Here is a 15768-nt window from a genome sequence, read left to right on the forward strand (position 1 = left end):
TTTGAACTCTCCTCACTATTCATCTCAGGGTTACATAAGTAAGTCTTTAAACAGCTCGGAAGACGTGAGAGGGAGGGTTGAGACTCTGGGTTTTTAAGGCTGACAGTTAGCTCTTTAGGGAATGAGCCTGGAAGACACTAGTCGTCACCTCAGGGAGATGATGGGCTGAATATTACCTCAGAGAGTGAATGTGGTGATGCTTATTTAGTGTTTTATTTGGGCATTACAATTTTGCTAAAGCCATAAATATAATGTCTGTGTTTTGTACAGAAAGGCTGCCTCCTTCACTCACATGATAATCTTGTTCATGTGCAGACGAACTGCCTCCACATAGATTGAATGAATTCTATTTAAACTTCCAATCAGCCCCAAAAGACATTAGAGCCAGAACTGCCCTAGTTTGTGCAACATTTGGGGGAGACAGACTGTCTTGTCTATTTTTGCTTGCCTCTGAAACTCACTCAATATGTGGAGCGACAGCTTTGGGAGAGGTACTTACTTGGATCGGATTCGGGCTCACTAGTCTTCATAGTGTTGATTTCCCACAACTCTTCTGAGCTGAACTACGTGACATTCACACGTTAATGCGTAGTTGCCGCTGGTAAGCAGTTTCTGTGAAAGTGACGCACGGGCGACGAAAAGACGCCTTTTCCTCTCTCTCCACGGCTCATTCCCTGACTGCTTTTATTTGCTCTGCCTCCGAAGCTTAATAATGTAGCTGACCATGTTCTTTATTTGTTCTCTTTCACTGACTCGTAGGTGCCTTGGCTGTGCGATGTAAAGTCAAAAAATGGCAGAGAGTGGAACAAATGGGGAGAGAAGAGGTGAGGATAAAGGAAGAGGAGGTGGCAGACCTCGACAGGAGCCCCAGAGCCCGAATCTTGGCATTTCACCAGTCAACACCCCCTCCCTTGGGACTAAGAGGCATCTCCCTCGAGGGATTGTGATCCAGCTGACTGGGACAGAGGGAGACTGGGACAGTCTGGATGACAGTGAGCTTATCTTCTCCCTCGACCATGATGAAGACTACCCTTCCATATCTCTCTCCAAGGACAGGCAGCTCTCTGTTGAGGATGACAGAGGCTTGCAGTCCCAAGCTTTCCACGTCCCTCTTTCTCCCTCGTCTCCTGGCTCTCTCAGCAACTGCTCTGCCATTGGCCCCAGCTTCCTCTCCCCAGGTCCTTCTTCACCCACCCACCGACCCCTCGCAAGCCTGGTCAAGTCTCTCTCCACAGAGCTGGAGCCTAAAGAAGGATCCACCCTGAGACCTAAGCCCTTTCTCAGCCTCGTGAAGTCGATCTCCACAGAGATCTCCCGCTCAGAGCCCGAGGTGTCGCAGTCCAAATCGGACTCCCGCCTCAACCTCCACCTGTGGAAACAGCTTACCCAATCAAAAACTCGCAGCAATGGGGACTCTCGCACTGCGCCCCCTTCTCCTAGCTCTCTCTCCCCGAGTGCAGAGGGTCTGAAAGGGGGCTTCTTCAAAATGGAGTTAGAGGACACCAAGAGGAAGCTCTCGGAGGCCGTGCACGAGCCTCTGAGCAGCATGTTCAGTAAGATCATGAGAGAGGAGAGTGTGGGCAGCCCCAAACACCAGGGGAAGACCCAGGGGGCTCATCAGGCCAGCCCCAGAGGTTTGGGTCGTGAAAGTAGCACGGACACGGTTCTTTCTGAGTCTCCTGTGAGGAACACTAGAAAAACGGATGCTGATGTTTTGCCTGTGTTTGACTGGCCTTCTGTTAGACATCCTGGGAGAGGTTACCGCAGCCACTGCCCAGTGCATCGCAACAGACAACACCACAGAGATGAGGAGCTGGAAATATGTACAGACGGTGACACGATGCAAGTATTAGCCACTGAGACTTACCGACCGGCCAGGAGATCACCTGCTGGTCCTCAGGTCCTTGCACCACCCTCGGTTAGGACTTCTCCCCTTCCTCAGCCCCCTCATCCTCTCCCACGCATGAGTTTGTTCTGCGTGGCAGTCTTGTCATACGGCTACTTCATCTTGCCTCTCAGTCCATACTTCTCTGGCCTGGCTTTGGGATTAGCATTGGGATTCTTGTTAGGATTGCTGCTCATCAGGATGGGTTCCTCCAGATCTCGCTGCTCAGATACTGCATACAGACCACCGCAGACTCTGTTGGGGGAGGGGATTCTGACAGGAGGCACAGTCAGCAGTGAGCCTGAAACCCTCAAGGTAAATGGATGAGTCATGAAGGAAGAAAATGTCACACTCTTGTTCTCACCTTATTTTCAGCCACCTCAGTCTCACTCCAACACCAACACATTTCTCAACATGTTTTCAATCTATACCATCTGAGAAAGCACTGATAGGTGTGATGAAGTCTTGAATTTAATTTCTTTGTTCCACCCAACCCTTTTGCCCTTTTCTCCTGAAGGATTAGTTGTCATTTTGGGAAAAATACTTCAGTTTCTGGTGGACAGTGAGATGAAAAGATCAATACTACTCCAATGTATGTCCAGTAAATATAAGGATCAGCTTAGCACAAAGAATGGCGCCAGGGAGTAGTAGCTCGCCTGGCTGCCTCCAAATTTTTTCAGAATTTCAAATTTCTCCATGTCAGGCTTATACCAACAGTCCACAGTAAGTCACACTAGAGCCAGGCAAGACGTTTTCCCATTTTCCGGTTTTTATGCTACGCTAAGCTAACTAGTTGCAGCTTCATACTGAATGGACAGAGATAAGAGTGGTACTGATCTTCTCAACTAACTCTCTCCAAGTTAGATTAGTCCCGATTCCATCCAAATCTAATGCAAATGTTTAACTAATTTTTCGGAAAATCAGCAAAAGGAAGTTGATTGATTGAGTTTCCATCCATTTTTGTAATGCGGTGATGTGCATTGAGATAAACAGGTGGTGGCGTTAAGTCTCCTGTCCAGATCCTTTAGACCACTGCAGAAGAAGAGGGTGCAACAAGCTGACTTTATTAACAGAATGACAGTCCTCAAACAATTAAAAACTATGTGGAAATTTGTGATGGAAAAATGGCATTTATGTTTGTATATGTATTTTGGGGTCACACTCTCCTTATCTGTCTTATTGGTTATACCTGATGTTTTTGTCTCCCTAGTGGCTAAGAGGCCTCAGCAGATGTTTAAGTGACATGCTTAGTAATACAGTCATTTAAAAGAATGGCCAGTTTGGTATTGTTGCCATAGCAACTTCAATATGAATACACCTTAGCAATCATTTTTTCTCCTATTCAGTAATGCCCTTGAAACCAAGAGGTACAAGATAACTGTTGCAGAAATTGCCTTTGAAGTGAAAAAAGGTTCAAAACAAACTGATATTTAATATCTTTCTGACCGCGCCATAATAGCATAACTGCAGACTACTCATCGAAATACCTACTTAGTGAGAGTGACTGATTTCTGAGTGAACTTTTAAAGGTTGCTTAAGGGCTACAGGAAATACAGCATCAAGAGTTCCTCTAATTAGTTTTCAGCCGCGCAAATAGACCAGTTAGAGTGGTGTCAAGCCGGCGTGTCACCTAAGTGTCTCTGCTGACTGTTTCCTTCAAAGATTAAAGCTCCTGAAAGTGGTGTGCAGTAGCATAAGGTACCCAGAATGCAATTAAAACTTTTCGATAATAAAAACTGCCGGAGCCGCAGTGGTAATTACTGTTCTCCTCTTGGTTGAGTTTGACACAGGGCAACCGGGCAGGACAACTACCAGCCAGACTCTGTCAGTTCCAAAGGCAATTAGTGTTGGATACAGACAGGAGGACGCTGTAATCTGTCATGTCGGGAGGCAGGAGAATGGGGCTGATGGTGATGGTTGGAAATGGGGGTTTTATACTGTCTCGGTGTTGCGAGATAATTCCCCTGTTTGGTCATTAGCAGTTTGGTTTCAGTCTGAGGACTGTTACAGTGTAAAAGTCAACCAAAGGGTTTGTGAGGTGTTTGTAAGGTTGCAGGGTAATCAGAGGACAGATCAGTTCTGATGTTTGATCTGAGGGAGGGCCAGAGGCTTAAACCACAAAATGTAAGCATGTATAATACATTGTATGTATCATGAACACTTCAGCATGCATTTCAGACGAGCAAAGCGTTATCCTGAGCTCAACCCAGTGGGCAGAATAATGTACATTTCTGCAAATTCAGATATGTTGAAACTACTTTTCTATATGTTGTACCTTTCAGATTCTTTGGGTTCAGTTTTCAGTGTTATGTTGTGACTTGGTTAGGGTTAGGAGAAGATCATGTTTTGGTTCTGTCGACGAATAAGATGGATGGAAATTGTCCCGAAGCCTTGTTAAAAATATATTTAATCGTTAAAACACTGTCTCAAACAGTGGCCTCGGACTTGGCAGCCACCTTGTAAATAACTATACAATATATATATACATTTGTTAGCGTGATGTGACACATATTATGGAAATGTTGACATGATACGTATGACACGAACAAAGTGGAAGGTATCTGTGCTTTGCAGACATGTAAAATCTCATTCTTTTGTTATATTCCCTGCATATTTTCTTGTACTAACATTTGTGTGGATGACGGCATAATGATGGCAGACTCACATTCTGTACTGCTTTTGTTCCACGACTAAATTGCACATGTTAGTAAATATTTATGTTGAAATCCACTGAGAGACTTTACCCAGTTTACCCAGTCTGTCAGTGTGCTGTTATGCTGTAGCCCTCATGTCTAGGCTGATTACAAACATCAACAACAACATTCTCAAGACTGAAATAATTCCCGATCACTTGTTTCTTCTTCTCACTTGGAAGTGTGCATAGCGTTGATTGAAATTGACCCTTACTTTCTACCTTTTTCAGGGCTGGATGAATGAGATGCATGATTACGACCCAGAAACCTACCATCCAGCTCTGACTCACTCCGTGTTTGCCACCCTGGAGGGCTCCTGTCTCCGTCTGGACTCCCCGCGCACCAACATTAGCCGCAGGGCCACGTACGACGAGAGAGTCGTCGAGGCCACCTTCGTCAAGTCACGCTGCTTTCAGCTTGCAAAGAGCAAAGTATGATGACTGCCTGAGTAACTGTGTTAATGGGATCTGTGTTGTGTATCTGAGGCTGTTGTGTTTTTTTAAGCGGATTACACGGAGGAAAGTGAAAAACTCATACATTTTGGCATTGTTGATGTTCTGATACTGTTTGTAGCCACTTCAGAGCTGCAAGATAAAATCAGAGCAAATCTAGTTCAAGACCAAGAAAGTAAGAACACACTCCGTGCACAAGTTAAAGGTACGCTATGTAGGATTTGAGGGGATTTAGAAGGATCTACCGGCAGAAATGGAATACAATATTCATAATTACGTTTTCATTTCAACAACCTGAAGGTAAGAACTGTCGTTTTTTCGCTACCCAACAATGAGCCTTTTTGATCTTCTACAGAGTCCTCCAACAGGAGCCCAGAACAAATGTTTTGTGGCCACTACAGAGGAGGGTGAAGCGAGGGGTATTTCGTTGGTCTGCAGTGTTACCATTAGATGCCACTAAATCCATCACACCTAGACCTTTGAAGAGTTTCTTATGGATTAGCACGACTTGGTGCTTACAGCTAATTGCTAACATCGACATGCTAACATGTTCACAATGACAATGGTAACATGATTGATGTTATGCATTGATGTGTTTACAAATTTAGTTTAGCTTGCGAGCATGGTAACATTTTCTGTTTAGAACTAAACACAAAGTACAAACAAAGCAGGGAACTGGAACAAAAGCATTCAGTATCTAGTTAATGAATGCATGAGCCTTCAGGATTATATGATATTGTATTTAGGATTTTGTACAATGCCTGAAATAGCTGGTACTGCCTGGGAGAAAACAAACAGAGGTGGAATGAAATGTCAATAGGAAAGAAACAGTTAAATCAGCTTCTAATATTGGTTAAACCAACATTAATTAATCATTCATAAATGGGACATTTGACTGCACTGCAGCTGTCTTTTGCTTTGACATAACAAAACTCTGCCATTGTTCCCGAAAGGTATTCCTGCTGCCGTCTGTGTTGGCTCGGAAGAGGATGTGGAACCCGAAGTATCCCATCTGCATCCACCTGACAGGGGGAGCAAACTCCCAGGCGGATGAGGGAGGAAAGTCGGAGGATAGTCGCGGAGAGGACCCGGGAGCCGAACCAGCAAGTCCAAAACAAAGTTCCTCTATAGATGCCCAAGACCTTCCCACCACTATTTACCTCTTCGGCCGCACAGGACGAGAGAAAGAAGAGTGGTTTCGTCACTTCCTGTTTGCCTCCATGGATACAGAGAGGGAAAAAGAGAGGCCTGGCAGATGTGTGTCCAGATCGGGTACGAGACACGTTAATAATGCATTAGAGAAGAGAAGGCTTCCAGATAAGGCATCTATACAAATGCTATATGTGTGTGGATTATGGATTACATGCTCCAATTCTTTGCATTTCAAAGCCGATCCCTTTTGAGGGAACACACAGATCTCACAGCTGACAGGGCAGAGGCATCAGAACAACATCTAACACAGGCAACAGCTTTGTTTTGGAGAATCGAAGAGAAGAGATGCAACCGCAAACATATTACACATATTTACTTTTCTTATGCAAATCTTTTTACTTAATCTGTCATCTGTCACATTTCCTTTTTCTATTGCTACACTCATGGGAAGTGCTGGTGATTAATAAGAGGACAGATTTTGGTTATTTGAAGGACATCTTGAACATCTTGGGGAATATGCTAATGCTATTTGCTTTGGCGTTAGATAAGAAAGATTAATTAAAGGAACAATGTGTAAGAATTGGCCACTGGTCAAATCCAAAACAAACAGGGAGCAGTATATCACCACAGTAACCACCAATTGCTAACTGTCGCTGCCATTAGCTAGTTAGCTTGTACTGTAAGCTTGGGGCACCGGGGGAGTGTTGGGGTTCGGACCAGGACGGGCCAGGCTAGCTGGTTAGCATGCTGACATCACTAGATATCTCTTCAACATAATACTTAGATAATGTCAAAACTTCACAAACACACCAATTTTTTTATGTTTCCAACTAAAAACATACATATTATACCTTTAAATTTAAAATCGTGCTAGTTACTTTGTCCATATTGGATTAATTTAACCAACAGGCATTCACTCTGCAACACACTGATAATAGAAACGCCTCTGCCATGATTATCTTCACCGACCAGGTAAATGTCTCTGTATCCTCTCAGGTGACCCAGCGCCCGCACAGAGCGTTGGCGCCTCAGGTAACGTACCAATCAGCAGAGGCCCCAGCAGAGTGGGCAGCAGTGAGGACGACCCCCCCTGCACGCCACCCTCCTGCATCTCTTCAGCTCATATCAGTAAGACCTCCAGTAGCACCAGGGGCCTTTCTGTGTTGGACTACCCACACTACATGGCTCGTCTCCTGGCCACAGAGGAGCTGACCCCTCTCTCCAGTCCTGGAGCCAGCAGCACAGAGACGAGCCCCACCATCAAAGGAAATGTGAGTCATGTTCGCAGATAAAATTAATGGAGAGAGGCAGTAGGACCAGTGCAATGTAAGAGCAATTGCAATGAACATTATGAAATGGCATTACTCATGAAAGTGGGTCAGTACATTTTGAATATGAAAATACACTACTCTAATCGGAATAAAACATAATGTAGTCAATGGTAAAACTAGCAGAGAACTTCTCAGCTTTTGCAAACATTCTACTCTTCTCCCCTTGTTTTTTCCTCTGAATTCAATGAACCTGCACTTTTCTTGTCCTTGCTCAGCTCTTACTCAGGTGTCTTTTTTTTTTTTTACAGTGCACCTGTGATCTAGCCGAGCAGCCTGGGACGAGCCAGACTGCATGGGCTAACGCTCTAATTGGACGAATCTTCTGGGACTTCCTGCGAGAGAAGCACTGGGCCGACGTGGTTTCCCACAAGATTCAGAAGAAGCTGAGCAAAATCAGAGTGAGAGCCTTTATTGAAAGTTACTGTGTCAATTATAAGTCACAGAAAAGGTTAAAGGTGCAATATGTAAGACATCTTCAAGTCATACGCCAAACGCATAGGGGACATCATATCACTGCTAAGTAACTGCTGTTAGGTAGTTAGCTGGGTTAGCCGTGCTGCTAGTGGTCCGGACTGGAAGCTCGGATTGGTATTACGACAAAGGCCTGGGCTAGCTGGTTAGCATGCTAACTTGAAATTCTTACACGGTGCACCTTTTAAAGGGCAATATGAAAGAATTTTAGTTGAAAACAAAAAAAATAAATAATCAACAGAATGTGAATAAATAACAGTTTTGACATTATGATGTCTGTGTATGGTGTCACAGAGATATCTACTGAAGTTAGCATGCTAACCAGCTAGCCCTGTCCTGGTTCAAAGTGGTGTAAACAGTAACAGTAACACTCTCCTGGTCCCCAAGCTCCCAGTCTGAACTGCTAACTGCACGGCTAACTGAGCTAACTAGCTAAGGACAGCTACAGTTTTGAGTATGAATTTGACAACTGGCCAGTTCCTACATATTGTACCTTTAACTACAAGTGTGATCCATTTCATACCATTTTAAACTACGATATTCTTTCCAGTTGCCTTACTTTATGAATGAGCTGACTCTGACTGAGTTGGATATGGGCTGTTCCATGCCGCAAATCACCACTACCTCCAGACCAGAGGTCAACCACAGAGGTGAGCACAGACTGGAGATCGAACACTGGAAAATAATACACTCTCACACAAACACACACAGTAACAGGGATGAGAGATGAGTGAGAAGATGCCAGCGTGATTACAGCTGAGCACTGCAGAGCATCAGATCAGACGCTGTTATCCTGTTGTAATCTCACAGAGCAGGAGAGCCATTAGGCCACGGCCTTCAACATTCAGAGCATATTGGCTTGTGTGTGTGTGTGTGTGTGTGTGTGTGTGTGTTTTAAAATCAGGCAGTCTGGCACACAACACTCCTGATGACGAGGGGAATGTAAGTGTGTCAACGTGTGGGATTTTTTTTTTTTCTGTTTCTCCGCCTAGTTTACTGTTACACAACTGTCGACAAACGATCCTGTTTTCATCTGGTTTTTGCCACTCGGCCCACATGTGTCAGCTCCAGAGGGGGATTTATAATCCACTGTAATTTATTATAAATTTAATTTCAAGGCTCGATAATCACAGTGAAAGCTGTTTAATCTGCCCACTAAGCGGTGTGTGTCCAGATTAGGCTGTGTGCATGAGCTTTGTCTTAATTTTGGAGGTCTGGCCGTTGACCTCATTGCGTCGCCCCCTGCAGGCCTGTGGGTGGAGCTGCAGCTGGCCTACACTGGTGCCCTGCAGATGACCCTGCAAACCAAGTTCAACCTGTCCAAGCTGGGTAAAGAGGGCGGTCAGGATACGGACTGTGCGACGGACACTGGTAGCCCACGGTCAGTGCTACACACAAAGCCATCACTGACACCGTGCTGCACACACACGACATTCATTACAACCGTCGACTTTTAGAGGATTTTCTGTTTGGTTTTAATTTAAGTTTTTTTTTGTTTAATCTCCTGTTCTGTATAAAATAATGTGTCATTGTTATATGTGGTAGTAGAAGCATTTCTTCCCCAAATCTACATGGTGCCCGACAAATCAAGATATTTGATAAGTTGAAGCAAAAATCGCATTTCAATAATGCAATGAAGCAGTTTATGACTTCGGGATATAAAAGGGGTATTCAGTATTTCTGATTAAGGTTTTTAATGGTGAAAATTGAAGTCGCACAGGCAGATGTATCCCAACTTTAAGTTCTTAGTCAGGCTTAAAAAACAGTGGCGCCTACAATCACCATTATGTAACTCTACATCGGCTTTAATTAGACTTTCCCTGCCTGATGGCATCATCAGGGGTATTTTCTCAGACTTTAGAAAAGCTCCATCCAAAACCAGGGCAGACATCAAACAGCTGTTGACCAAGCTGAGACGTACTCCTCTTGATCCTCGTGATGAGTGAACCACTGTAAAATCTGTGCGTTGCCCCTTAAAATTTTTTTTTTTAAAATCAATACCTCAGTATTTCTATCATCTTAAGGTGTTTTCCATCATATCAACAGGCCTATTAGCAGGAGTGATTGCCCCAATAACAGTAAACCCTGTATTTTCACCCTAATAATTTCTACCACACACACACACCTACACATCTCCCTTTCTATCCCCTGATCCCTCTAGTCTCTGATCCACAGAGCACAGCTTCACATTACATTGATTAGCATAGACCTGCCTGTCATAGGCCCACAGTGGTGGGGATTAGCGCCCGGGCAAAGCTTAACATTAGCTGTCAGTGGTGCCAGTGGTGCATGTGAAGCTTTTATACAGAGAAAGAAAACTTGTGTTTTTTCATCTTTTCTAGCCACTTTCACTTTTACAGTATTGCAACTGTGTGTAAGTCCATAAAGGTATCAACAAGGGTTTAATTCTGCGTAGTTGCAGATAGAATATGTAGGAATTCTGCAATTAAAAGACCTTTGTTCTGTATTTTGTTGAGTTGTGTACATACATAATCAAAATCGCTTCCAACAATGTTCAAACCCAGAGAAATCTACAAGTTTATTCAGCTTACCTGTGCATTTCATTTGGTCACCTGGTGCTACTTCAGAGATATGGAAGTTAGCAAACAAGGCTAAACTTAATGTGAATATAACTTTAAAACATGACCTCGTCTGTAAACATTTGTGCCTGAGTAAGTAAGTAAGTAAGTAAGCTTTATTTGTACAGCGCCCTTCACAGACCAGGGTCACAAAGCGCTTTACAGTTTCAACAAAAACAATACACAGTTAAAAGTACATACAAAATTTAAGTTTAAAAGGCCAAGACAACTCAGTGACAATCATAGCAGCCCCAAGACAATTAAGCAAAAACCTTAACAAATAAATAGGTCTTAAGTTGCCTTTTGAAGGAGTCAACAGACTCAATGTGTGCTGTCACACACATTGAGGAGAGGGATCTGGCACAGACACCTTGCGCGTTCTCCATGGCCGAGAATGGCAGAGCCCAGGCGTGCTGCAGCGCGTCTTCGTTTGACCTGGACTCCGGAACGCGAGCCTCTTTTCCTCGATTTCCTGCGGACTTTGCCCGGCACCCGACAAAGCAGCAAGTACTCAGTTGAGTCGGGGTCGATGATAAAGGGAGGAGGGAACGCCTGCTTGTACCTGCCCCGTGTATCAAACAGGCCCTCCATCCACTCTTTGATACGAAACAGAGAGTCCCGATCATAGATCCGTAAAGCTGAGACACATCCATTTGAAATACGGGCTGATATGATCACATAAGTTGTAAAGACGACCATTAAAAAACTATACAGCAGGGGACGAGCCGTGGCACTGCCAGTCACAGGCGCCATCTTGACGTCCAATATCTGATGAGTCACATCAGATACATTTTCATCAGCATAGTGGTTGCATGGTTGCATAAGTGTATATTTCAGCCAAAACAGTCAGATTACTTCACTGTACATTAGCCGTAAACTAGCGAGCAATGCCACACATGGACACAACACAACTCTCAATGAAGTCAGCACTTACCAGAGACTCTGGTTTTCTTTCTTCTTTCACCCTCTTCTCTCTTGAATGTCATTAGTGTAGTTTCATTTCCCCTTCAGCTCCAGGAGGCAGTCAACACACAACGGAGGTCAGCTCCGCAGATTGCTGCTGCAGTCATGTTGATAAACAGGAGTGAAGATAGATCCACGTTTTAATCCCAAAAGTTTCAAAGTAATCTCTGAGCTCTCCTCCCGTTGGTAATTGGCTACAGATCAGGGCAGAAACCGATGAGATTTCAGGTGTTTATTCCTCCAGGAGGTCTGGCTCTGCACCCGACTCTCTCCTCCAGAGTTTGCCGGCTCTGAGCAGCTGCAACGGCTAAAAATAATGAAAATTCTTCCATTCATTGCTTAATTTTGCTATCTATCTGCCCATTCCTGCAGGCCCATCTTCAGTGTGTTGGCCGACAGTGATGAGGAGTCCTCCAGTGCTGGTTCATCTGATGAGGAAGAGCTGCTTCTGTCTGAGCCTCAGGGTCCAGTGGGGGAGAAGGGATCCACACCGGCTACTGATGGGTAAATGCTGAAATAGAAAACAAAGAAGTATTTTCATTCAGCTCCAAAAGAGGATGTTGAAAGAAGGTTATATTAATTAAAGAATATTATAAATGAATGTGTATCAACTGCTACTTTTGTGTGATAATTATGCCAAAAGACGTTTCCATAAACAATGCCTTACAAAGCGAGAAAATGTAACCTTTTGTAAGACCATGAGGTGTCACTTCTTCACAACAAAGGAGGGTTCCTGTGTTGTGAATGTTCATTTCTCCAAAACGAACTGCGCTGACATCACACTCCAGATGGCTGCCGCTTCATTAACATTTCAGACTCTCGTCCCTCGTCAGAGTTTGACTTTAGCATCTGAATGTTGAATCTACCCACAAACTCCTCTCTTCTCCTCTAATCCGCTCTCACAGGACAGGGGGTGGGAAGACTGGAAGGAAGATTTTGAGATTTGTGGACAAAATCGCCAAATCCAAGTATTTCCAGAAGGCGACAGAGAACGAGTTCATTAGGAAGAAGTTTGAGGAGATGTCCAACACGCCGCTGCTGCTCACTGTGGAGGTTCAAGAGCTGTCAGGGTCTCTGGTCGTCAACATCCCGCCGCCCCCCACAGACAGGATATGGTAAGTACTCAGGCTGCAGAGCGACATAGCAACTCAAACCCTTTTCATTGCAGGGTGCGGCCTTCAGTACTGATTTATATGATCCCAGGATTATGTAATCAGATTACAAAAATAAGTAACTATAATCATTGCGATTACATTTGAATTTTTTAAAATTGTAATTGATATACATATAGATATAAATATCTCTATGTGTATTTACTATATGTTGTTTTATGTATGGGTACACAATAACAGAGATGTGTCTGCAGACTTATCAGTAACTCTCTTCTCGATACATTGAGAGGAGCCTCGTTATTACATTCAATACGTACATGTTTAAAATCAATGTCACGCTGATGTACTAATAGCTGTATGTCATAAAAACCCTGCAACCTCTGAATCAATGCTCAGTTCACTATGTTTAGCAGCAGCAGCAGGTTGTGTTTGTGACTTTCTGCGACGTGACTCTTGTTTCGCACCTCATCTCAAGACATTTATTTATTCCACTGATCCATTTAAGTTGAGTGGTAAACCTGAAGTGTGGTGAAAAACAGAAACAATCTCAATATAGATGTGTAAGATGTGATGACGTGGTGATCTCCTCCTCTCCTGTAGGTACAGCTTCTGCGTGCCTCCTAAGTTGGACCTGCGTGTCCGTCCCAAACTCGGGGAGAGGGAGGTGACTTTTTGTCACGTGACCGAGTGGATTGAAAAGAAGCTGCAGGATGAGTTCCAGGTACAAACAATAAAACAAAATACTATATACAATGTTGTCATCTTCGCAGCTTTCCTCCCTTCTCTCACTATCATGTTTCTTCCCTCTCCAGAAAGTTTTTGTGCTGCCAAACATGGACGACATCTACTTACCCCTGATGCACTCGGTGGTGGACAGCCCTCAAGCCTCGCAGCCTCTGTCCACTCAGTCCCAACGGTCTCAAAGCTCCTCCACGGAGTCCATCGAGAGGATCCCACCCGAGGTCTCCGGGGCAGACTCGGACTAGTGCCTCGCTGCTGATGATCGAAGGAGAGTTGACCCTGCAGAACAGATATTCACAGAGAGAGGGAAGATGGGAAGACAGGATGTACAGTTACTATTTGCCTCTATAGACTTCAGTAGCTCTTAGGCAGACTTACTAACCCGTACTGTCTGAGCTGGGAGTCTCTAAAAGTGTGATGTTTAGCGCTGTACATGTGATGAAGAGTCTTTGTAACATCTTAAAGAGCTTAATGACGTGGTGTAGTCTGAGTGAGTTGTAACAGATTACTGTACAAACAACTACAAGTGATACCTTCTGCAAATGTTTACATGTGAATGATTCCTATGAGATTATATATATATAAATATATATACAGTATATATATTTATTTGCTGCTTTCATGTTTACAGCTCAATGTCATGTGATGGACATTATTCAATAAAAGCTGGATAAAACAGCTGCCAGTTTGATTTTTTAAACTTAATTGAGACACAAAAAACACTGTATATTTTTAAATACAGAATGTAATGCAGTAATTTATAATCTGTATTAGTTTGGATCAGAATTGTTTCACTCTCTAGCATCAGTATTGGCATCGGCCCCCAAAGTTGGTTGTGCTCTAATTTCAATATCTCAGAAAAATCAATTAAAGGATAAGTTCACCCAAAAGTGAAAATCCAGTCATTAACTACCTCAGCCTCAAGCCAATTCAAAGTCATGTGAAGTTTCATAGTCCACAAGACGTTTATGGAGCTTCACAGCAAAACAGCGTCGCAGCGTTCTCCTAAACAACTGAAGTAGATGGGGACTGATTTTAAAACGTGAAAAAAAACAACTCAAGTAAAACAAAAACAAAACAAAAAAATGCTCCGAACTTCTTCTCCAGCTCAACTAGGTCTCTTGACGCCCTGAGATCCCAAATTGACTTGAAAAACACAAAGTTATTCAAACCCTTGATGTGTGGCTGAGTTTGTGCATCCAACGCTTTTAGCTTAGCGGCTACAGTGAAGATTTTGGCTTTAAAAAGGGTCTAAATAATGTCTTGTCAAATCAATTTGGGATCTCAGGTCTTGCGGAGACTTAGCCAGACGAGCTGTATTTCAGTTGGGTTTTTACATTACAAAACAAGTCGTACAACAAGTTATTAAAGGCAATTTCCGGTATTTTTAACCCTAGGCCCTACATTTACATGTTTTGAGGTGTTAATGATTTATATTTACCAAAAGGTTTGGAATCGCTCGCGCAGATCGCCTCAGCTGGCGTCACAACAAGGCTGCAATGGCTGCAACACGACTATTTGGGGCAACTCCAACTGTCAAAGTTACGTCCAAGGAAAGTGATTGTTTTTGCCACTCACAGGCTGACGTTGTGACTACATCACAGAGACGATTACTACAGAGAGAGACATTTTTGTTGAATAATAAGAGAAACACAAGGAGAAGTAAGTGCCCCCTACAGGCTGGGGTGAGCGTATATGCCCCTACTTTTCCTGCAAAAGTACTCTGATGCATATTAAGTCATTTTTCTGGTTTGTTTAGGATAAATAGATGAACAACATGGCTCCCGGTCACTTAACCTAAATAACATGAATATAATTTTCAGTTATGAACTGACAAGTTCGGAGTAGATTTCAAATGACTGTCATCCATCATCTGTTGGCCTCATTTAACAGGAGAGACACGATGATTTGTAAGTTGAGGGAAAATGTGCCTCTTTGTGCTCGGAAAACTCTTTCATGGTCCAATGCTTCTGAAAACATGACTCATTTAACTCAGGATTTTTTTTCCAAATGCAGATCTCTGAATTTAAAATGCAAGAACGGAGGATACTTTCAGCAAGCGCTCGAGCTCGCCTTGAAACTGAGAACGAACTGTGTGAGAGAGTTTTTGATAAGATTTGTTTGGTCAGGATTAGTTTCAGCATGGAGAAAAGCGATGAAAATGCGAGATAATGGCGACACATGCTCGTTGGTTGACGAACAAACTGGTAAATCGATGACACAAAGGACTCAATGGACGGCAGAGATTCAAATGAACGGTTCGACAAAACAACAACAGAACGTGGTGGAAAAACAGGCGGCCTGAACAAAAATCTAAACCAGAGAAGACGTCCTGATGCATAAAATGAAATCACATGGGAAAGAAGTGTGATAATGTGTGGGAGGGTAT

The 15768-nt window shown here is 43.5% G+C and overlaps 1 protein-coding gene across 1 annotated transcript; it reads left to right on the top strand.

Annotated features, from left to right (window-relative positions):
* Positions 1-790: 790 nt before the first annotated feature.
* tex2l (testis expressed 2, like) lies at positions 791-13624 on the top strand. Its single transcript, XM_073490171.1, has 11 exons — positions 791-2200; positions 4809-5009; positions 5984-6339; positions 7201-7462; positions 7762-7911; positions 8535-8634; positions 9233-9365; positions 11893-12030; positions 12432-12641; positions 13239-13359; positions 13451-13624. Exons 1-11 carry the CDS (start codon positions 791-793, stop codon positions 13622-13624), a joined length of 3255 nt encoding a protein of 1084 aa, XP_073346272.1.
* The last annotated feature ends 2144 nt before the right edge of the window (positions 13625-15768 follow it).

This window comes from Pagrus major, chromosome 20, assembly GCF_040436345.1.
Source record: "Pagrus major chromosome 20, Pma_NU_1.0".
In the NCBI taxonomy this organism is placed as follows: Eukaryota; Metazoa; Chordata; class Actinopteri; order Spariformes; family Sparidae; genus Pagrus; species Pagrus major.